Source organism: Crocodylus porosus, unplaced genomic scaffold (assembly GCF_001723895.1).
Source record: "Crocodylus porosus isolate Cpor-Errol unplaced genomic scaffold, CroPor_comp1, whole genome shotgun sequence".
In the NCBI taxonomy this organism is placed as follows: Eukaryota; Metazoa; Chordata; order Crocodylia; family Crocodylidae; genus Crocodylus; species Crocodylus porosus.
The window spans coordinates 118,665,266-118,689,376 of NW_017728886.1; the positions used below are offsets into that span (position 1 = coordinate 118,665,266).

The 24,111-nt window shown below is 41.0% G+C and overlaps 1 protein-coding gene across 6 annotated transcripts in view; it reads right to left on the bottom strand.

The window, feature by feature from the left end:
• The window catches only part of IKZF1 (IKAROS family zinc finger 1), a 78,291-nt gene that overhangs the window by 12,548 nt on the left and 41,632 nt on the right, over nt 1-24,111 (bottom strand). For 4 of the 6 annotated variants that reach the window (XM_019541038.1, XM_019541030.1, XM_019541022.1 and 1 more), the window contains 2 exons: nt 8,914-9,174; nt 1,886-2,053 (listed from right to left, as the gene is read on the bottom strand). In XM_019541038.1, the coding sequence (XP_019396583.1) occupies nt 1,886-2,053; nt 8,914-9,174 (429 nt within the window). The remainder of the gene's footprint in view (nt 1-1,885; nt 2,054-8,913; nt 9,175-24,111) is intronic. The other 2 variants (XM_019541065.1, XM_019541056.1) reach the window with 1 other exon arrangement.

Genomic DNA, 24,111 nt, shown 5'->3' on the forward strand with positions numbered 1-24,111 from the left:
TTTTGTGTTGTTGATGATCCCAGTTGATTTTCTGTTCTGCTTTGAAATTGCTTCAAATATCTAATGTTAAATGCGGTATCCAACAGATTCTTTTACAGCAGTGACTGCTAGCAAGCACTGGCTCAACCAGAGAATCACAGAGGCACCATATAGATTAAAGCACAGTAGCAAATTTGGTAACATTTATCTAAATATTTTGCTTCTTCCTTTTTAACTGCTTATTAGATATAAAAATAATTGCAAAACTCCAGGACAAATAATGTTAAAATCCTGAGTTTTCAAGGTTGAAACCCTTCTTGAAATGCTGGGATCCTTATTTCTGGAATTTCAGACCCTTGCGCCTTATCCTCTAGAATCCTTAGCAGTCAGGAGTTACCAGTTTGGTAGTTTTCAGTAATTAAGTCTGTCTGTTCAAAGAGCAAGTGCAAAAAGAAGTTGAGGTATGCAAGCCTGCCCCCTCTCCATGCTTGGATAATGTGCCTCAGCTACAATGTGGGGGACCAAGAAGGGAACCCTATCACTACAGCCCAGAGCCTCAGACATACTTAGGCAGCTTATCACTGGGTACCAAAGCATCACTACAGTTCTGGGCCTAAATCCTTGAATTATTTACCTCTGCAGAGACTGCCAATGAGGAAAGCCAACAAGGGATATTCTTTGAAGTGTGGATACCCTGCCACTAGACAGAGGTGAACTGGTTCTGCTGCAATGGGAACTGACTCAATCCTTTACCTAAACATGAGCTAACTCTAAACTGAAGTTCAGCACAGTTTGGATAATACTAAATCCTTTTAGATTTACTTTCCTTTGTATTTCCTGCTTATGGAAGCATTGAAGTATCATGAGAATGGGTGATGTAAAAGCTTGACCAGATAGAAAAAGCACTCGAAACCCCACAGTAAAGACTGTTAGTGTTTAATTTCTGGTCCCACATTTGCAGCCTTACAGTTAAAAAGAGTATATTGACAGTTTTCATCAGAAGCTACACATGGTTTGTCAGAACCTTCTCCATCTCATACCTTGTATAACAACAGCATTTCTATTGCCCCTACCACTGTAGAAAGTTATTAGCCCCGAGTTAACTTTCAAGGGTATATTCCTAAAACTATGTCCTGCAGTGAAGGCTCTCTCTTAAATAATGACAGAGCGTATTCCAGCTTAATTCCTAAACTCAGACGAGACTGTGGCCCTAGGTAGCACAGTTGCTGTTTGCTTTTAGGTTTGGGAGCAGGGGTCTGGATTTGCTTCTCAAAATGAGCAAGATCCTTTGGTCTTTTTTAGGCACTGGGAAGGCTGTTTTCCACTGGAAAGTCAGAGTATTTTAGAAAATAAATCTTTATATTACTCCTGATAGATGGAGCTGCACTTGTCTACAAGAGTTCTTATATTTAAAAAGAAGCGGCCTCCTTGTCCCACAAAAGTGCCTCTTGCAGCCTACATTCTATGTTGTGCGCTATATGTAAGTTCAGCCTATATACAGAGAACCAGAACCAAGCCTAAGTGTTACTAAGTCACGGGCCTTATACTGGCTCTGTAATTCCACTCATATCCTGAAATCCATAATTAATGCAAGCAACCTGAACTCATGCAAATCATCCCATGAAAGGGGACCCTAACATGGGACCTTCCAACCAACTTGATGCTAAGAGGAGGGAAAAAAACGCTTTTTGGGGGGTCACCAGAGTAAGCAGTTTAGTAACTCTCACACAGCTAAAACATGGCAGCCAATCATTTCTTGTTAAAGTCACAGGTTCAACATAAGAGGACCTGCATCCTGAATGAAGAAGACTGGATGGCAGTGAGCACATTCACAATTCAGGACTCAGCCCAGAACAAAAGATACTTTGCCTGCGAACTGCTGAAGTGCTCCAGTGTGGTAACTTACCCGAGTGAGTCCTCAGGTGACCGGTGAGGGCATCCCTGCGACGGCAAGCATAGTTACACAAGTGGCATTTGAAGGGCTTTTCACCTGAGTGAAGTTTTATGTGACGGAGGAGGTTGCCTTTCTGAGTAAAGGAGGCTCCACACTGACTGCACTGGAAAGGGCGTTCCCCTGAGTGGAGGAGAAGGAGAAATTTGTGAGAACAAAAAATCTTACATAGTAACAAGAGAAAGATTTCAGTGAGAAAGTTGTTTTCCCACTAGTGCTCTGACTTCCACCGGCTGCAGGTTTGATATAACATGAGGCTTTCAGACTAAACCTGCCAGTTTCTTAACGCTTCACTGGCTGGGTCAATTTGATCTGAAAATCTAATTTTTTTCCCCTAAATCAGAATGGCACATCACAATGCAAATTCAAACTCATTTAAATAAAGTGACTGCAACATTTTGTGTTGAAGAGCCACTCTTCCTGATCAGCAGTTTTGGAATAAACCAATATCCAATTTTGCATGTTGTGGCATTTGGTGGGGTTTTTAATGTGGCTTTTTTCAAAGGGTCTTTAAAATATGCCACTGAAGCAGCAAAATAAAAAGGAAACTCATTAAAAATGCATTTCAGGATCACAAGTTCATTTCAGCGTTACATTCTTATATTTAAATGAAAGGCACTTCATTATAACAGTTATAATAACTTCTTTTCATTTACATTTTCCCTGTATTTTCCCTTTCAATTTCTTCTCCATTACCTGTCTGTCCCTAACCAGCCAAATCAGGAAAGAGACAGAAAGAGAGAGAGAGAAAGAAAGAGAGAGAAAGAGAGAGAGAAATAAAATAAGTTAAGACAGTGCAAAGGAAACCCTGTACCTTCCATACAAAAGTCCTGACCCTTCTCTAGGCAGGATATGAACGTAGGAGTTGTATTAATGGGCACTGCTTTTCTCCACCTCAGAGAGGGGAAAAAAAACCCTTTAAGGAACCCAGCCATTATTTGTCTAAATTGCTACATATTATCAAGTGAGTAAGTCAGATTGCCAATATAAAGTTTTAAATAAGGCTTTGTTTTGTATTTTCTTCCCTCCTTATTGCCCTTTGAAGTTGATATGCTCTTTTGGTTTAAGGTACTTGATTTTTGCATTTCTGGTAAATGCTGCATTTTGAGTTGTACTAAATGGGTGCACCAATTTACATAGGAAAAAAAATCCTGTACATCATGCCCCACTTTCCAGCATTCTATTTGCCATAGGAAATAGTCCCTAACTCTTAAGTCAAACCAGTCTTTGAAACTCATTTACTGATTTCTGTTTCTCTTAAACATCTAAGTTAAAATTAGGATATGTTATCCAAGATTTTAGCATTAGTTTTATTTTTTGTAAAAAAAAAAAAAAGAAGAAGAAAAGAAAAATATTATCCAGTGCAAAAGAACTGCACTTGTTTACAAATATTACACAAGCTATACAATTTGCTTTCCAACCACATGGATGTCTTTTAGGACATACTTAGGAATAACTAGCTTGGGTATGTATCTATGTGTCAATATCAAAATTAAGCTATAACCATTCTCACTATTGAGTAATGTGGTTAGAAAGCTGAGAACCAAGCAGATAAAGCAGTAGCATGATCACATGTGATGGACAACTGTAATCAGAGCCACCACTAACATGATAAAGAGGTGCTAATGTTAGGATATTGTGTAGAAAGATAACTTGACTGACCAAACATCCTCAAATAGGTCAAGAACCTATTTTAACTTCAAGGAAATGAGCTCCTGTATTCACTTAAAACTTTGAGAGCTAAAATCCTCATCCACTTTAAAGTGGTAGATAGCTTCATATGAGAATGAGAAGAGAACCCAACTGGGTTTTACAGTACGACCTCTTGAGAAGAAGCCGTTTACTGAAGAAGTTGCAAACAACTGAGCTGTTCTTTGGGAGTATGTTTTTGGTTTAGCTATATTTTCCCAATTTTGGTGACAGTTAATATATGAGATATTTTTGGAGGTGGAATGAACCAATGACTGAGAAGGCAGTTCTCACTGATGGTCACAAATACAGAGGAAATGGTTATTTTTTACCAAGCAGCATTTTAATTAGGTTTACTCAGAGGATCAAATCAGGATAAAAGTATGCAGGGGTATATATGCAGAGTAAGAATGAAATGTATCTCCAGCCTACAGTTCTCATAATTACAGGGTGAAACTTTAGGTTGGGCGGAAAAGGCAGACAGATGGACTATTTGAAATGAGACTGTTGCGTGTTGTATAATGCTACAAAGCTCAACATGGGATGAAATATTGGGGAACCAATACCTGACTCACTATATGATGACTGCTGAAAATACACCAGTGGTGAACGCCTATCTTATTCAAAGCCTTAGGTTGTTCATTCTATCATTGCTGGACATGTGCTTTATATGGCACCTAACAGACCAAACTGCTTTCCTAAGGAAACCGGTCACATCTGGAATGTATCCGGATATATCGTGGGCCAAGGCTAATCATCTCCCTACCAAGAAGAAACAACACGGTAGTTCCCCCAGTTCCCAAAGTAAAATCAGTCTTTTTTTACTTCAGTAATCTGGTCTAACGGTTGCTATCTGATTTCCTGCCTTTCCGAGCAGTACTCTTTCTGGGTAGCTTTCACCCCATGCAGAGATCCAGAAAGAGAGGACTCTGTAGCACAGGCCTTGTATAGGCTTTCACAGTCTTCCTGTGTGAGAAAGGTTCAGCATCTTATTTGCAACCTTTTCGTCCCCCTTCAGTAAAGTATTTCTTACTGCACACGCATATGCACCTCTCACACTCTCATACATGCTTAGTTTTATCCTCTCTCCACTGGAATAAACCAGCTATCATGTACATAAGTGCTAATTCACCTTCCCCAAACAGGCCCAGTCAGGTGCAATTCTGACCTGCAACAATGGCCCTCTCTAAAGGTCTATCTCCAAATTGTGTGGCATGGAAATGATCCTGAGGGGGTGGAACACATTTGGCTTTCAGAAGCATTGCAGGTGCTTGACTTTTTTCAAGAACAGGACATGTGTTGTTTTCATGAGTTGGAAAAAATGAGGATTCTTTTGACAGAAAGGGCCTCTACCTTTTGGGACCTTAGCAAAGATTTTAAATCTAGGTTCTGACAGGAGACTATCCAGTGCATTAATGCACTGTGTTACCCTGCAGGGAAAGTCACAGTGAACTCTGGAACTACACTGTAGCAGTGGGCAACAGATTTGATGATGGCTCCAAGTGTCTGATGCCTAACTAGAGAGATATGGAAGTCCAGATTCTCAAAAGCATTTAGGTGCCTAACTCCTCCTGATTACAGCAGGCAACAGGTACCAATCTATCTCTGAGGACCAGGTGACCACACAGCAGAATCAAAGGGGCTAGGGCTGGGTCCCAGTGGAGCACAGATAGCACAGATAAAAAACACAGCTAAGCCAGGTAAGCGTGAATCTATACAGAAGATGTCTGATGTATCAAAATCAGCAACTATGAGTTTTCCCTTTCAAATGTTCCTTCTCCTAACGTTTAACCTCAGAGTTAGACTGAATACCAGCAATCAACTAAGAGACTGGGGAGAAGATATTTATAAATGGAGTTCTCTTCTTCAATAAGGAGAGGCAGGCAAAAATACTAGTGAATGGATGGTGTTTTAGAGCTGCTTAGAACAGATGGGGCTGGGTAGAAAATATCAGGTGCTCCTCTGCATATCTGCACTTGGCAGGTGTATTCATTAAACGTAATTATACCTTTTATCAGGCCAGGCAGCCATTATATTTTGGCATTTTAGTGTGCCAGAGTTTTATTCATTTATCAAATATTTATTTAAGAGAACTTCAGTGCATACACAGGTTTTACATGAATTAGCAGGCAAGTAATTCATTTGCAAGGCTTAATCCTTCATCAGGCACGCATTGAAATGGGCTTCAGCAGAGTCAGTTAAATGTCTCTAACAGTGTATCCCATTTCTACTTTAATTCTCACAGCACAAGTCAAAGGGAAAAGGGTGACTGCTGTATCTCTAAGACAGCCCTTCAATTTAGACTCACAGGCTCTGAACCTGAGCATTGACACCTGTCCCTGGGCAAGCAGGATTCCTAGTGACTTCAACAGAAGACTTACAAAAGGAGTCCAAGATCAGGCTCTACAGAAAACCACAGTGTTACCTCCCAAAGGAGGATTAAAAGAATTCATTCTCAGAACATTCTTTCATTAAAAAGAAAAATGGTGGCTTCACCTGAGTGAAAACTTGTATAGTATTTTCCACATTGCCTCCTATGTCATATACTTTGTTCTCTGCTTCGGCTCCTCCTCCTACTCCCCAGCAGGGGTGTGCTGAGGAGTGACACTCAGCTGGGAGCTTGCAGGGGGCTGGCACATAATGGTCTGTTTCCCTTTCAAGCTCTGGATTCACTAACACCTCTGCGAAGGTGAGCACAAAGTGGCTGACCTAGTTTGGTCACGTTATATGTGCACTTTTCAACCATGTAAATGTCATGTCAAGGCATAACATGGCAGTCTGTGGTAGAGTAAAGGCAGTCTTGTTTTCAAGGGTCCTAGTACTAGGGAGTAATTACAGGTAGTCTGTTAGAAAGAAATAACATGCAGGTATGTACCACAAGTCTCCAGGCACTGTCTGGTATAATTGGGGTCAAGGAGAGTCATGTTCACACCCTCATCTTAGCCAAACCAGGCCCTCACTTGGGTTACTCATCCTGGCCATAAGCAGTACCCCCCATTTCCACTCCCGCTCAACTAGGAGCCAAAATATCTTTGTTAGTGACATAAGAACACTTGGGAGAAAAAGGGGCCCCCATCACTCTTCCCTGTATATCACATCCATACACAGTTTGACCCCTCCACCCTATTAAGTGATTAGACACTTGCCTGCCATTCTGCTGCAATCACCCCAGAACATTACAGTGGGACTGTACAAGACCTGTGTAAATCTCATTCATGCTGTATTTGGAAGGGTTAAGTGGGATTTCCATGTGACTAGGCCTCCTTCAGCACAGAGGGAATTTCACACAACTGAGAACCTGTTTTTCCATGGACTTTTAGCTTTCTGGTTTTGAACTGTATCTCCACCACCCACACACACCCACACACATGCACGTACACTTTCACTGGATCAGCTCTTAACCAAATAAATTAACTTTATAATTCAATTAGCTTTATCTTACAAACAGAAGTTTTAAGATGACCAAAGAAATAACTGAAAGGAAAAAAAATCCCAAGCAAAACCCAATTCTACTTTCAGACCACACTTTAAGAAAAATAACTGCTTGTTAAATACCAGACTGTCCTTCTGTTTCCAAATACCACAATCAGTAGCAACTGTTTCAATTAATACTGCATCGCTGTCTTTATATCATAATACACTGGGCCAAATTGCCTGTTAAAAGACCTCAATATGCAGGTCATTTTCCTGATGGATATTTTATTAACTCTTAAAGAATCACACTTAAACACTTAATTAAACAGAAAAAAAAACCATGCTTCCCTATATCTATGAAGTACAGTGCAACCTCATGCTTCCAAGAATATTCGTTGCTTTTCCAATGAAAGATAGGTAACATCTGCTGTGCCCTGACGGCAGAGTACGTTGTGTTTAATTTCACTGAACAGTGTTTGCAATACGCTATTTCACTGAAGTATTTGAAAAGGCAAGCACTGCACTACTTTTAAACATCAACAAGATCACTTTGGATTGCTGCTAATCAGGATTAAGCTGCAGGATGGTGACCCCACCTTTATCTTGGTCAAGTGCCTTTGAAATGATAGAAGCTCAATTTGGAAAGGCTCTCCTGTGCCATTTCCAGCCACCTCCCCAATTAATGGCTTCACTATTTCCTGCATTAAACGCATAAGCATTTCATTTAGCCTGCCCCTGAATGTCTCTCGGGAAGTTACTTCAATAGAGTCCTTGGCAAACTGTTCCATTAGTTACCTAGTATCTCTAGTCATACTTATTAAACTCAGGCTTTAATATTTTGGTTACATCATTCTTACCATAAGTAATTCCTTTGCCTCCTTGTATTTATACACAATTTTAACATCCCTGTTTTGTTAAGAAGCAGCAATTATCATTCTCATGGTGACAGGAATCTCTAGAGCTGAATTCTTTGCTCATGTAAGTTCTGATGCTGCACCTGACTGAGCCCCACTGAGTTCAAGGTGCAACCACATGCAGTCAAATGAAGGATCATAACCAGCTAATTGCTTAGTGTCAGAATCTTTACTTCTTAACACTCTTTGAGGCTGTTGAGAATTGCATAACCCTGGCAGAAGAACTTCAATGATGTTATAATGAAAAATTACCATTTGTAGAACATACCATCCTCAACGTACCTCTTTGCAGTCCCTATGAAACTTCTCCACAGTTGCATTTATGGATGACAATTCTGCCTAGCTTTTATTTTAGAAAGTATTTCCTATAGAATCAACTCTGTTTTCTTTCTGACTTCATGATCTGAATGTCTTTTTAATATTCTTATTTTTAATACATTTTATTTGTGTCTACGACATGAAACTGTTGCATTGTTGAAAATATCAGAAATGTGATAAATTTAGAGCTGGTAAAACAAATGGTGGATATTTTTTGCAAACATATTTAGAAGATTGTTGTCTATTTTTTGTCAAAATTAAAAAAAAATTCCAGCAACTTAAGCTAGTTTAAGCATCACCCTTGGAGTCCATATCTATAATTAGGACTATTTACCACTGTTAATGGCAGGAAGGAGCAAGTAGCACTTTTATATATGTCTCATATTGGTTATAAGATGAATTCTTATTTAATCCATGGACTCCTTTTCAGTTTTTAGCTTTATAAGGTGGAGCTGATCAATTTTAAAAGGAATCTTGCTTTTCACTCCAGTTCAAACTGGATGATTCAACAGCACAGTTTCACACGTCTAAGGATGTTGCATTGCTGTATAGATGGGAACATGCACATGACACTCAAAGAAAATAAATCATTTCCTATACATGTGGCCATTTCTTGGCTGCTAAAGGAAAAACTGTGCCAGGCCTTACCAGTGTGACTTCGTTTGTGAACCATGAGCACATTGGGACCGATGCAAATTATCCCACAGATATCACATTTTAGCTTTCCGTTAGGAAGTCGAATGCCTCCAACTCCTGACATAGCTTTGCTGCCTGGGCCATTGTGTGAGCCATTCATTTTCTCTCCAGAGGCATCAAGCATTCGTAAATCCTCCGCACATTCTTCCCCATTCAATTCACAGGCACGCCCATTCTCTTCATCACTCTGAGTCTCTATTTTAATATTACTGGCTGAAAAAAACAATACAGGAGGCCCCTCAGTTTTGTTACAAAACAAACACAGTGGCAAAAACAATCAAATCAAAGGAGATAACTTCTAAACAAAATGTATAATATACCTAAACAACAGAAGCTGCAGGTATGGCAATGTTTACATGGGCAACACAGTAAGAGTGATGGCATATGGAACTGTGGGCTGTGGGTACACGAGTAAGACAAGACTTGATGGGGCGTTAGGCACCTGAATGCATTTAAAACATCCGTTCAAGACCCCTTTCAGATTTATGTCATTGTAACATCTGGATTGTCAAAGCAGATATTACCTAGAATGACATTATACTGAATCCATATCTTTTGGATTTGTTAGGCATTGAAGAATGGAAACCAGTACCCATGAAAGGGAATGGATACAATATTTCCACTCTGCCATGATAGCCTTACCAAGACTTCCCTTGTTGTGAGGAAGGAAGATGATAATTTTTGTCACTATGGAAGGAGATGGCAAAGAAGTGTTAAGCAAGAGAATTAGGACTCCGGTAAAGAAGCAAGCTAAGGCCATCAGGACTGGTGACTGAAATACATGAGTAGGAATCAAGCTCCGGGGACAGCATGACTGGTAACAGAAGACTGTTTCTAGAACCAGGGGTAAATGGTGAAAAGGTGACATGTCAGGATGAAGGAGTGGGATTTCTATAGGATTCAATATAGTTTCTACAGGGGCCAGAAATGAGTGGTCCCATGCTTACGACATAGTAATTTCATCACCCTGCAACCTAAGTATGTGAGAATCACTTGCATTATAATCCCTTAACAGAATTACATCCAAAACAGCTTTCATTTTTTTCCCTTTTTTTTAATTAATATGAAACCATATATTTATGCCAGAAAAACAGGTAAAAAAAAGAAGTTTTGAATTATTATTTTTCTACAAATGACTAAGCTACAGGTATAAATACTGCCTGTGAAAGCTGCTGAAGGTGGTATCTTATGTGAACACATAAAACATGTGAAACAGTCCTTGGAAGAATTTTATTCCATTACAATTCCATATATCAATCCTGTTCCCTTTACAAGGAAATAAGGAAAAAAACAACTTTTTGAACATATAATTAGTAGGCATGTGCACGTTTATGCACCTTGCTTTAAACTGTGTGATCATAGGTCGGCCCCCCACTTGTGCCCCGGGAATGCAATTTAAGCCAGGGTTGGGGGAGGGGCAAGCAAAATCAGGGTGGGGCTAGAAGGTGAGTCTGTGGGTGCGGACAGGAGGGGAGACGGGCGGAGTTGTCTGTCTGAGGATGTGGGGGCCAGATAGTTAAAAATAGTGTGGTCAGGGTGGGTAGGAAAAGTGCAGCCCAGAGGCTGGGGCAAGTGCTTGGCTTTCCAAGCCCTGGGGATGCACTCCAAACGTGTACATACACTTGGTTAGATTGGATATGGGTTAGCCCTGTCTACATACTGCGCCTCCTTAGGTGAGCTGTGTTAGAATGGGCAGGCTGTTTTTTGCCCAATCTAAACTCCCCAAATGTATGATTAGTTTGTCATTTAGACCTAAACTGAGTTAGGTCAATCTATGTGTAATGTCTGCACATACCCACAAGGCACATCTACATGTTCATTAATGCGCCATAGTTACTGCACATTAAATTTAGTATCTGTATAAGCAAATACTAAATTAATGTGCAGTAGCACCAGCACATGCCTTTTTACTGATGCTACTGTGCAGTAGCCTAATAATACTGCCCAGTAGTATATTAGCACTGTTTGTGCTCTGATACACTACTGCGAAGTATTATTAGGCTACTGCTCAGTTAGTGTCTTGTGTAGACATGCCCAGTGTCTCCTAATCCAGGGTCAAGATCTTTACTTTATAGAAGAATGATTTCATGTAAAAAGTCATAATTTCATTTTTTTCTTTTAAATAATTTCAGGAGACAGAAATGATAATGAAATACAGAAAGAGGGCAGTATTTGCCCCAAACGTAGGTCATGATGTGCATCTACACAAGAAATCAGTTTGCAACATGCTGAATACTGTTGTCCTCAGCAACCTCACTGAAGGAAACTGGTTTCAATGGGATTGAACAATTTCCTTAACAATATCTGGATCAAATAATATACTGCCCTGGATACAGGCTCTGAGGATGATGACGTTTAGATTATAGGGCTGGTTTGTTGAAAGTCTTTTGTAAATCCATATTCTCATTCTAGCATTTTTGTATACATTTTTTAACTATTGTATTTTTTCTAGGTATATAAACTAATCTCAAAATAGGTGAGTGATGACTATCAGTGTTTGTTTTTAAACTTCTACTCTAGAGAGCAACTCAGAGGTCTAGGAAAAATTAACAGTCACCTGTCAGTGATTTATGAAACAAATATTTGCATAAACTTATGTGACTGGCTAATCAGAAGTGATTACTAGTTTCTTCTGAATTCAGTGGCAGTCAGGAAGGACTGCACATTTGCAATGTGCACTCGGTCAATTCTGCTACAGACATCAATACTGTTCACCTCATAAACAATAATAATGTACTGTCTGTTCCACGATTGTTTTCAACCAGGCACCAGGCTTTTTCTTCCTTGTAAAAAAGTAACTGCTTTTGTTTAAACAAATGACACCTATTCAAGAGTTACAAAACATTGTCTATAAGGAAATTTGCCAACAGAAACTTTTAAAACATTCATGGCTACCAAACAAACAGAAAAAAGTATGTGAAAAACAGACTGTATTAAACAGCTAAGTCCTTATGTAATACAGACAGACAAGGATGAATTACCGATAAGTGAAGTGACAAAAAAAATTTAAGGATGGACATGCTCTGCAGTCAACAGACAGTGAACTGTATACTTACGGGAAAAAGATTTAGGTATTATTGCATGAAAGTCCCTATAGCCTTCAGCCCCATATGCAGCTGCAATAAAGAAGGCAAAGAGGATGCTGGGTCGTGGTATTTCTAGCAGTAAAGTCAAATAAGAGGGCATTCTTACTATAAAAAACATTGTTTCCAAAAAGACTGACAGAACTATAACCACAGGTATAGCACAGAAATTAAACAGAACAAAACACGAACAAAAGAAGGATAATTAGAAAGAGAATACTTATATGTACAATTTTTATTGGAAAAGTGGCTTTTCTCAAGAGCTGCGGAAATTCTACCATGTTTGGTAAACCCCCAACATTTTTTAATCTGCATCCTAAAAGTTTGAGGCAAAACTCCGAATGAAATCAAAAGAAGCTTTCACTGAAAACGCCAAGCGAGAGTTGAGATTAAAATCAGGCAGAATTAGGCATCTAATTCCCTTAGGCCCCTACCATGCAGTAGAAGGCTGCCTTTTGTCAACACGCCATTTCACAGAACTGCACTTTGTAAGTATTTTGCTTCTACTGACATCAGTGACAAAAACTGAGTTGTTGTTTCCCCCCCACTTCTGCCAGCCTTGAGGAATAGACAGAAAGGGAGCTGGATTCAATTACGTGTGTTCCATAAACACAATATTTTGACTGAGGCCTTGTCTGTGCAGGTTATCAGTCAGTGACACAGCTAAGCAGATGCAACTGTACTTACGTATGAAAATCATGCAGACAGTCTGCACTAGTGTAAATCCATGGTCCAATAGTGTCACTTGGAATAAGTTGTGTTACTGAAAGTAAAGGCTTTTGCAGTGGTTCAGGTTCATTAGCTTAGCTGCATGAGTAGTTAAAACCTCCACTGTGGATAAGATTTAGCATGTAATAAGCCACATCCACACAATGGCATTTATTACGTGGTACCACATTAGCATCACTGAGGGACTTGTTTAACTTTCAAAACTTTTGTGACATGAGAAAAGGAAAAACCCCACTTTGACTCTAAGACCTCAGGATGATTTTACTGATCTGGTTGTTAGCAAAACATTTATCTTTGGGTAAACTGAGCATACTTTGACCAATTTACCTTTCAGAGTAGAACTGCACTTTGATTACTGAGATACTGGTAAAGAGTATAAGTGTCCACAAGAGGAAACTAGATGTGTTGAGAGAGTGGAACAGCATGGGTAGAAAAGGGGGTGTGAGAGGAAGAAAAAAAACCCACTGGTTTAAAAATAACACTCAATTTACTAATAGCATGGTATAAGTAATACCTATTAAAGATATTAAAACTTTATCTGGAGATTTTTAGTTGGAATGAGCATATGTACTTGGGAAAAATATGGAATACTGGACACATCTACATGAGCAATTAATCTGACCAAATATACTCTGCCTCAATTTGAACTACAGTAAACTAATCCTGACATCACCGTCTACATGCATGTTTAAGCGCAGTAATTCACTGCCGCATAGGATAGTACCTGTGTCTGACGGGACTATCATACACCAGAGTAATTTAATCTACTGTGCACTAATTGTGGCACATGTGTAGATGCTGATGCTTTACTGCTCGTTAGTCTAATACGCATTAAAGTGCACATGTAGGCATGCCCCTTGATACTTATTCCAATTTCTGCTGTAAGATGAGACCTGTATACTCTCCATCCCTGCTGTAGTGGTAAAATTAATCTATTTCCCATGTTCAGATGACGTGACTATTTCAGATTTACTGATGCAACAATAAATATCTGGTACTTCATGGGTTTTCAGGAATAAAAAGGACAATTGCCCAGTATTATCTCTATGTAGACAACCTATATAACACCCCCCCCACTATCACACACACATGCAAACACTTATTATGAAGACCTAGCTCTTCTAACACAGTCAAGACGTTAGTCTTTAATTAATTTTCTCAAATTTGCTCAGTGATGACCTTTTAAGCTCCTATTAATCAATGGCCGGATTCACTACTGCTACTTTATTTTCAAACTGGTGTAACTCCACTGCAACTAACTGAATTACCTCAACGTAAAACCAGGTCACATGCTTGTGAATTAGGTTCTATACAAACACCCAGGAGCTTAAATCAGAGGCGGCTTTTACCATGATGAATGTACACATCCCAGCAACATAACTGAGATACCCACCCTTCCAAGACTGCTTTGACATACACTGGAAGAGAACTAGGAGGGAAGCAAAGGGAAAGAAGAACTTGCACATTATAAAAGATAATAGTGACTGTATTATTAGAACCATCCACCAATGTGTTTCTCTCACAGTGCCCTGGTGCCTCCTATGGTTCCCCAGGTGTTAAAAGCTGCACCTGACCATCTGTCAGATCCTATATCTCCCCACCCCACTATATCTTCCCAGTATGTTGTCAATTGCATGATCTGAAGCACCTTGGAAACTAGAAATATAAGGACAGCAAAATAGACTGAACTTTGAGTGTTTCCATGATTACTTCTATTAGACTTTTATTTTTAAAGCACCATGAAGTTGCTGCAGTATTCAGGAAATACTACCCAGATGCAGAAGATGGAAGCCTAGCCTGCTGCTCAGTACATGGGGACAATATGCATAACTGCAGCACAGAAGCTCTGAAGGGATGGCAGAGGGGGTCAGCTAATGGAAGGGGATCAGATTTGTAGCTCTTTGGACATGTGCTGTGAGGAGTACTGTTCACAGTTTTTGTTTTTCCCAGAAGAGTTTGGGGAGTGAAATCCAGACTAAGGTTCCAAATGGAAAATGTTGTGCTGGTATAGCAAGGGTTAGGGAAACCAACTTAACTCTGGTTCCTTGGAAAGGGTATTTGGTATTTCAGCGGGAGAAGGGGTAGCAATTTGCTTTATCCTTTGACAAAGGGTGCACTCTAAACTCTATTGTCTGGTGGTTAGAGCACTCGCCTGGGAAGTGGGTGATGTGGGTTTGGGTGGAAGGCTTATAACCAGCTGCCTCCCTTCCCCCAGTTTCTGAATGACTGCTGCGATCACTAGGGTCTTGGATAGATGGCATATGAAAGCATCATCATGACCACTGGTTTGGCTGTATTCATGGCTTCTGTGGTGAGTTTGGCATACTCAGAGTATAGCTAGCAGACGATACTTCTCAGAGGTCTCATGCAAAGATTAGACACCTCCCAGCACAGGTTCCCTTTCTGGATCCTGCCCCACTCTCCTCCCCAATCTAAATTTGGCCTAGGTCTTACCTACAAGCCTACATAACCAATCTTTATCAGGCCCCTAGAGCCTGGTTGTCAAAGGCGTTTAAGCACTTAAAGATGCAGGATCTTTCCAAAAACACTCTGGCAGGTTAGGTACCTTCTTCCTGGTGATTTCAAAATGAGACTAAGGCACCTCACAAGTTTCAGAACTGTTATTCATTCCAGTATGTGCCAATCTACATCCTGTGGCAAGTAAATACTTTGAAAAGTTTGGGGTGTAACCTTTTTTGAAAATCATAGCTCTTGCTTCACTTTTGGATGAAACACCTCTGATACCCAAAAGTCAGTAACAAAAAAAAGAGGCCCCTTCATAGGTTAATTTGCATTAATTTGAGTGCATGTGACTTGTGTTTCAACAGTTCATTTTTTATTCTAAAGGAAGTCAGACATCTTTGTCTGCCATTAATTGATGTTTTAATCATAGCTTTAAAATACTGCCGGATTTTAACTTAAAGAACACTATAACCATGCAAACAACAGACAGTTAACTGCCTGCTTCCCGACTGGAATAAGTTCTAATATACCCCTGTCTTCAAAAACTACATCAAATAAAAAGAACCAAAATGCAGTGCATGGGTGAACTGTGGGATGACCTAGACAGTTATTTAAAACTTGGGCTCAAAACTAGTGGAGAAACAATGTTTGCTCATGAGTATTGCAGTGCTACTCAAAACTGGTGACATCAAAGAAGTAACTCTAGATGAAAAGTAAAGGGGTGCAAATTCTCTGCTGGATTTTAAAGGAAAAAGGGAGAAAGAAGGAGAAGGAGGAAAAGAAGAACTCCATGAATGTCTTGATGGATGGAAGGGATGGCAGTAAATTAAGCATGTGGGATAATAATAATCCCTGAGCAATCTTTCTGAAGTAAATTCTACCCATTCTTCTCCTCCAAAAGTCCCAGTCAATCCACTTGAGTATTCAATTTTTTTCTGCACCCCAGTTCTGGCTTTCAATCACAAATATTTCATTCCATAAACACAGGCTCCTTCAGATAAGCTATCTCCCATGGGACAACCAGCATGATGAGCTACACCCATCTGGTAATCGGTGGCTGCTGTTTCCTTCCACAGAAAACACAAAACCTGAACTAGTTCCCAGAAGAAACATGTGGATGAAACAGCTCATGCTTTTACAGTCTCCTTCAATAAACAAAGCACTTGGCTGTTTGTTGATTGTACCATGCAAACAGATTAGCATGTCCTTGTGGTATTGTAACTGACCTGCAAGTCAACAGAGTGTTTTTACTGAGGCCTTGTCTGTGCAGGTTTTCAGTCAGCGACACAGCTAAGCAGATGCAACTGCACTTATGTATGAAAATCATGCAGACAGTCTGCACTAGTGTAGAGAATGCAAGTGAATGGACATTTGCAAAGCTCCTCTGTATGTTCAGAAAAAGGGGTCCCAATTCCTCACGGAACTTTAATTAGTTACCCATAAAGTCCCTACCACATCAAAGACAGAAGAGTTGTTTTCTGTTATATAGGCCAGGGTGGACAACCTCTGGGACAGGCAGCTTGTGTGTATGGCATGCAGCAGACTGGGGAAGGGACAGGCAGAACAGTGGAAAATAGGGCAGGGAGCAGAAAGCAGAGCAGCAGATTGGTAAAAGAAAGGGATTTGAGTGGTATGCAGGGAGGATGCTGGCATAATGTGTGGCTCCTGAAAGGTTGGCCCCCACTGATGTCAGTGATCTGGCAATACATAACTTACGTGTGTGCACATATGTGTGTGCATGTGTAAGGGGTAGAAGGTTGTAAGACTGGGAGCCATCTCCTTACAATTCTGTTCCCATTCTGAAAGCTAAGTCCCAGGGAATCTGTATTTATCAAGGGACCTTATAACCAATTTAACAAACCTGATCTAGCTGATGGGTCTCACACCTCATTAGCTTATTGGATTATGGATAAGAACAACCCCAGAACAAGAAGGGCATTTGAATCCAGCTGGTTCTTTGGCTCCTCTCCATGAACTAGCTGACTAGCACCATTAAAAATATGTTCAGAAGGAGGGAGAACAGCTTTATCAGTCAAAGACACATTATACTGGTGTCTCCAGTTCCACTTCTACATGTAACCCATGCTTCCTCTACGTGCACACTACGATCTTTTTTGGCTGGGTCACAAGGGGAGGTTGAGGAATCTGCTGCAGCCTTTTCATTAATAAGCTGTTACCCCAATCAGGCAGTAAAGGCTTTCAGATCCCTGAAGCCCCTGGCTGAATTTCACCACTTTACAGGTTTATTGCTCCTTGCTGGTTTCCAGTAGTCTTTATTTTGCATGAACATTACAGGATACGGAAGTGGCTAAAAGGCTTTTGGAAGCAATGTAAACAAAAACCCAAGGCAAACTGCATATGAGTAAGATAAAATCATTGTTAGATTTAAAAACACTCAAAGTTGATAGGACTGTACCTGCATGTATGCATTTATGTCAATTCTGAAATCTATGAAGCTGCTTTTGGAACTTCTTCGCTGTTACTGTCTGTACACACACAAACAGTTTTCCAAAAGAAGCAGAACTTCAGACATATCACAATCTAACACTGTTAAGGCATCCACTATCTCTGTTCCTTCTTCAAAGTTCACTTTGGTGAAGCTTATCAGTGTTAATCTATACTCAGCTACAATAACAAAAATCCAGCCTTGCTGTGGCTGCCCTCTACTCTCCAGTTTCAGAGTGCTGTGCATAGTGGCAGAGAGAAAGTTCTATTTACAAGATCTTGAGTCACGAAGACAGCCTTAAGAAGACCTGAGGAAGGGTGCTGTGGTACTCAAAAACTTATATAACTTTACCCCAACCATGCAGCTGATCCAATAAATGACTGCACCCACAAAAATCCTTGCCACTTGCATAAATGTTAGACTATCATGGCTACATCACTTCAACACTACCAAAGACAGCCTTAGCCCTGCAGTAAAAGAACTGCTAGATCTGTATAGAACGCCAGTGTTTTGAGAAGAGGAGTGGTGTTTCTGAGGTAGGAAATTAACAGTGGGTCCCAAAGACAACCCTTCCAGGTTTGTTTCTAAACACAGCATTGTGACTGTACTTGGAAAAGCTCATTGTTCATTTATGAGAATAGAGAATGATGGAGAGACCCTAAACAAGTATTGATAATATAAGCATCCAGCAGTATAAGGCGACATGTGGGATTCAGGAATAAAAAGGCATGGTAGTTTGTGGAGAAAATTCAGCTCCATACAGAGTCAGGTAGCCCACTCTGTATGCTTCATATGTGAAGAATTTATAAGACTAATATGCATTAGGTGAAAAGAGCTATACTAATTATTGAAAGCACTGATTCAGCTACTGTGGAAAAGGATGTAAACATTTTGAATACTAAAACATGATGACCATTGGTGTGTCTTTAATGACTTCAGTAAAATATCATAGAATTATACCACTGGAGTGTCTGGCCTTTAAATCCAAGTGACCTGTTTAAATAGAAACATGCATGTTTAAAGTAATATCACCTCACTACTAGGTAGCCTCCTCCTTTTTCTTCTAGGTAGGCAAAATATCAGCACAATGTCCAAACATTCTTTAGCCATAATTCACTGTTCATGTTAAAAGATTGTCGATGATTCCCTGGCTTTCTTAAAGTTTGCCAAGTCTAAAATTAGGTCTACCAACTTCATCCAGGTTTGTGGGTGTGCCCATACAAGTTGCATCATTCCTCTGTGTTGTCCATCTGTTCTGGTCTTGAGATAAAAGGCTCAAGGATCTTGCCACCTCAGCACTTCAGAAGCTAGGTTTTGTGACATTTCCAACCCCTGGCCTACTCACAAGGCAAGACATGAGACATTTTGTGCTCACACAAAGCTGCAAAGAATCTTGGGAATCTGAGGTTTTTATAGTCAGATCACTGAACCGAGAACTTGGCTTTTCATACTGTTGCAGCCCTCAAATTGTGGAAGTGATCATTTTTATTTTCCTTTCTACCATGATTGATTCAGTTGGGAAAATAAGTTTGAGGTAGGTTACATATTAGACATACCAGACTTGTTCTGTTTCCTTGTTAGCTGTATTTACCTGACTTTTAAAATATTTTTTCTTCTTGGATTCTGGAGTCAGTCCCAGCATTTTTGATAACTGTTAACAAATACCTTACACTCAACTGCTCTGATGAAGAGAAACCATAATGTAGATCTTTGGGATGGGGCAAAAATGGTTTTGTTAAATTCCCAGATCCATTGTTTGAATCTCAAGAATAAAGTGAGCCCTTCAGCAAGTCTCTTCACAAAATAATTCCTTCCTCTATAGGTATCACAGCCAACATGTTGCCATTGGGATCCTACATCATGTATGGTGACCAGGCAAACAGTCAAGCAAGATGTCAAGTAATAGAATATTCTAAACAGGGACTGAAGAACTCAAAGCATCTATAGATTTGAAGTCTCGCTTAGGGTATGTCTAAACTAGTCTTACTGCAGCACACATTTATCCCAAGGTTTTGAAGCCACCTTTTTTTCTCATGTCCCCAGTCCCTTCTTTAAGGCTTCTTTGCCTTCCCCAGGAAAAAAAACAACCTAAAATGCTTCTCTCTTTCCTTTGACCTCCATCATTGCGACGACTTTGGGAAGAATTGTCCCTGTAACAATTTTCTCTGTTATGCTGCATCCAACAGCTGTAAAAAAATGCATAGGCAACTGGTAGGGGTTGCATGGGGGTACACATGCCCCCCCCCAACAGGGCCAGTAGCCCCCCCAATCGCCAACACTGATGCTGTCAGCTGGGCTGGTACCCCCCTGACAGGGCCACCACCGTTGGCAGCTCCTGCAGGTGCCCCCCCAGATTCAGGAGGCACCAGTCACTCATGAAAAAAATGTTTTACAGGCTTCCTTAGTCAGGGATCCCTTGAAACACAATGCTACAAAAGACATAGAGTTCACAAAAAGTATCAGACAACTCACATAGCAGAGGTTGCCTGACCCACTGCAAATGCCATCTCCTCACAATTTCAGAAAACAAAATTCAGAGGGAAACATTTTGGAAATGCAGGAAATGTTCAAAAAAGAAACAGCTTGTGTAGGATAGTAAACATTTTATATGACATGAGCTGTTGTAATATGGGCTGTAATGGATATAAAATACCTTGGAGCACTGATTATCAACCAGGGCGCTGGGACACACAGCAGTGTTGTAAGGTGCTTTGAAGGGTGTTGTGAGGGGTGAGGACATAAGCACAGCCTCAGATTTTTCCCTGCCTGGCTGCTCCCCCACCACCACTGCAAGGAGGTAAGCACTGTAATAAATAAGCTAGTTTTTCAAATGGTGTGTTGTTCAATTCACAAAAGTTATGGAGGGGTGCCTACGGTTTAATGAGGGGTGCCACATATCTAGAAAAATTGAGAACCGCTGCCCCTGAAACTGAGGCCTGTTCTTAGTTTGCCCTAAAATGGGGATAAAATCAGACATATATGTGTAGAATTTGGTGGCGTTTCAATGAGGCATGTTAAGAAGCAATGGCAAGGTGACAGGCATTTCTTGGTGATTTCTTGGTATGGTATTGCCTTAACACTAAATTTTCTTCCCTCTACTCCAAGCCATATGAAAATCCTGAATCTGACCTCAAATGTGCTTAACAGGTTCACTACTGACTCAAAGAGCAGGTATGCAATGAAATGTTTTCATGCTCTGAGGAATCACTTATTGCAGCACATGTAGCACACCACTTCGAAGAAGTTGGTGCTTAAAGAACGGAGCTCTTATGCAGGGGCGCATGACAGTCCTCATGAGTGCACGCTCCTACTTTGGCCAATGTAATGAACTTGAAATGTGAAACAACTTCTAAACAGAGCTTTTCAAGCCCATTTCTGGTTTCACAGTTAATGTGATTCCTCTGGCATCAGCACCTGATTCATAAATGATAAACAAGGTCAAAATCAAATCTTTCAGTTTCTATACATGGATTTAGGATCGCATTTCTCATTTTGTGTAAAATAATGTAACTGCAATGAGATCGAACCATTAGTATTTCTGGCAAGTGGGAGACAAATAACACTGGTTTGGCCAGACAGAGTAAGCCACTTTCTACCTTCCCCTGTCAATCAAAGATAATTCCATTGAAATAAGTGGAACTGCCCTGATCCCTGGTGCAAGCTTCTGAGCTGTGCACTGTAAATGTACCTGAGCTGTAATGTGCAATGCCACAGGCATGCCTGACCTTCCTAGAGCTAAGACTGACAGTCTTACTGAACTAGTCCAAGAAGCACAGTGATTTTGAGATGCAGAATAAAAGAAGTGAAGGAGACAATCGCACTCATCCTTGCTTTTGAGCTAAGACCTCAATCCTACTCTCAATGAAGTCAATGGACAGGCGCATGTCCATTTGAATAGAAGCTGGGGCCATGCGTAGATGAAACGAGGGGCATGTGTGCACGACACTATAAAGCAGGTTAAATGCTTTTGCATGGCTTTAATGGTGCTGGTGTTTGCACATGTCGGCACTGTCTTGCACAGTAATTCCAGCCACCGTAGCAAATTTGGCAGCATAATGCACCTTAAATGATTTGGGGTGCAGAAACTCAAACTCTCCTGAGGAGTTTTAGTTTGATGCCCTACAGCTGCGGCGCAAAGCACTGAGCTCCATGCAGCTCAGGGGCTCTGCAGAAAGCCAGTGCAGGCAGCCTGGCAGCAGCCTGGGAAGGCAAGCTCCTCTCGAGATTCTTTCCCCCACTTTGAGCCTATCTAAGCTGCATCAGGGCCTGGTGCTTCCCTCTGTGGCTGCGAGCTGGGTGCCTGTGAGTGGGTGCTGCCTGGGTGTGGTGGGGGAGTGCACCACTGCCATGGAGGGAAGCACCAACCCCCCCCCCCCCCCCCCCCCCAGACAGCCCAGGGACTGCTCTGCCCACTGCCAGCTTGTCCTCCTCTCCCTGCCATAAGATTGGGTGTGTGCATGACACAGGGGCTTAAGGGGCCCTAAACTGAAGCGCTGTTTTTAAAAACCCACTGCTTCAGTTTAGGGCTCCCATTTCATCTACACATGCCCTGGCTTTCCACATGTGAATAGTTTCTACGAACAATGGATCACAATCTGAATTTAGGGAATTTAGGGATGGAAATCTAAATCTCTATCCCCCCAAATGCCTGTGTTGTACCCAGGGAAAAGCCCTTTGATTCAGTGGTCTTCATCAGACCTAGTCTGACCTGCATAAAACAGGGCAGAACATTTCACACATAACTTCCTGAATCAGGACAAGAGTTTTTGGCTGAGCTATATGTATCTCTTAGATAGTCATTCAGTCTTGGTTTGAAGACACTGATCATGAGAAATACACAACCACCATGGGTAAGTTGCTATAACAGTTTTAAATTGCTAAAAGCTTGTACCTTATTTTTACTACAAATTTGTCTGGCTTCAGCTTCTAACCCTTTGTAGAAGCCTATTCATCGGGGGGGGGAGGGGGGCGTGTTGTTGTTGTTCACCTACCCAAAAGTAAAAGATGTTAAAATGCAACCAGGCAGAAGATAGGTCAAAGTGGCACCTTAGAGGCTATCTAGTTCAGATGGCATACGCTTTGATAGGTAACAGCCTCAACAAAGACGCTAGCATCTGTCAAAGCAGGTTGATGTTTATGAGAGCTTGTGCCTCTCTGAAGCAGTTAGTCTTTAAAAGGTGCCACCCTTCCCTGCCTTCTTCTTGACTTCAGACTAACACAGCTAACCATTGCTGTACTCATAAATACCAACCAGTAACTTTGGTCACTTCCAGTTATGAGTGCCTACACTGAAACACCTGGACAGGACATCCTAATCTATACAAAACACGGCACACCCACATTCCAAAAATTAGAAAGTGTCTCAAAGTCAACCTCCAAAATTCAGGCAATAGAAAAAAAATCTCTGTCCCCTCCTCTGAAAATCACAGCCACACCATGCACCCATTAGCTTCTCAGACTTCTGCTCAGGAGAAGATGCAGGCAGTGCATGGCAAGCTAAGTCTGTATTCTGCTGTAAGAGATTAAAAATTCACTCCACATCAATGGATGAATTAATTAAACATGAATATAAGTAATGCAATCAGCACAGCACACCCCCGTGCTATGGGTTCAATGTTAATTACAATCTATTTTATTTTATAATTATTTTCAACACATTGCTGTTTTGGGGCTGACAACGGGGAGCTGCACAGTAGAAGTTGTCGGGGGCAACCTGGACATTTTGGCAGGTAGGAAGCAGGAGTTTGCAGCACCTTGGAGAAACAGAGGGCAGTCTGAGTCTGGAGAATATGCGCACTAAGTGGTTCTGCTAATATGGAGAAAAGTTACTAATGCTGGCATTTCCTGGAATCTTTAGGCTACAGAGGTCTCATCCAAAGCTAGTTCAACATTGCTTCTAAATCTGCAGCTGCTCCACCTGGTCCTGAGATCTTTTGCTAGAGAGCCCAGAGTACAAGCTGCTTTGTAGTGAGGGTCTACTTTTTAAAAAGTGCCTCAGTGACTTAGAAGCCTATATCCCCTTGGCTTTCACTGGGAAATTGGATTCTAACTCAAATTTAAATGCATTTGAGAATCTTACACCAAGAACCCCATGGAACCTGAGTTCAACTGCAACCATAGCAGAGGTATGTCACAGCTTCCCCCTTGTCCGGCTTAGCAGGAAACCTCGATCTGCTGTTCCTCTAACTCCTTCCACAAACAGCAGTCTGGACATATACCCATTTCCTCCCATCCCACACTTGAATGTCTCCTTAGCTGTCCCCTTCCTTCCCATCAGCCCTAACCCAGAGGTTTGGAGCAGATCCAACACTGGGTCTGGATCTGGGCCACCACACTGAAAGGCTGCAGCAGGCCTCCACCAGAAAAAAAATGCTTGAAACAGCAACTGTGGAGCAGATGGGGGCAGCTTTCATCTCTCAAGGCAATTTT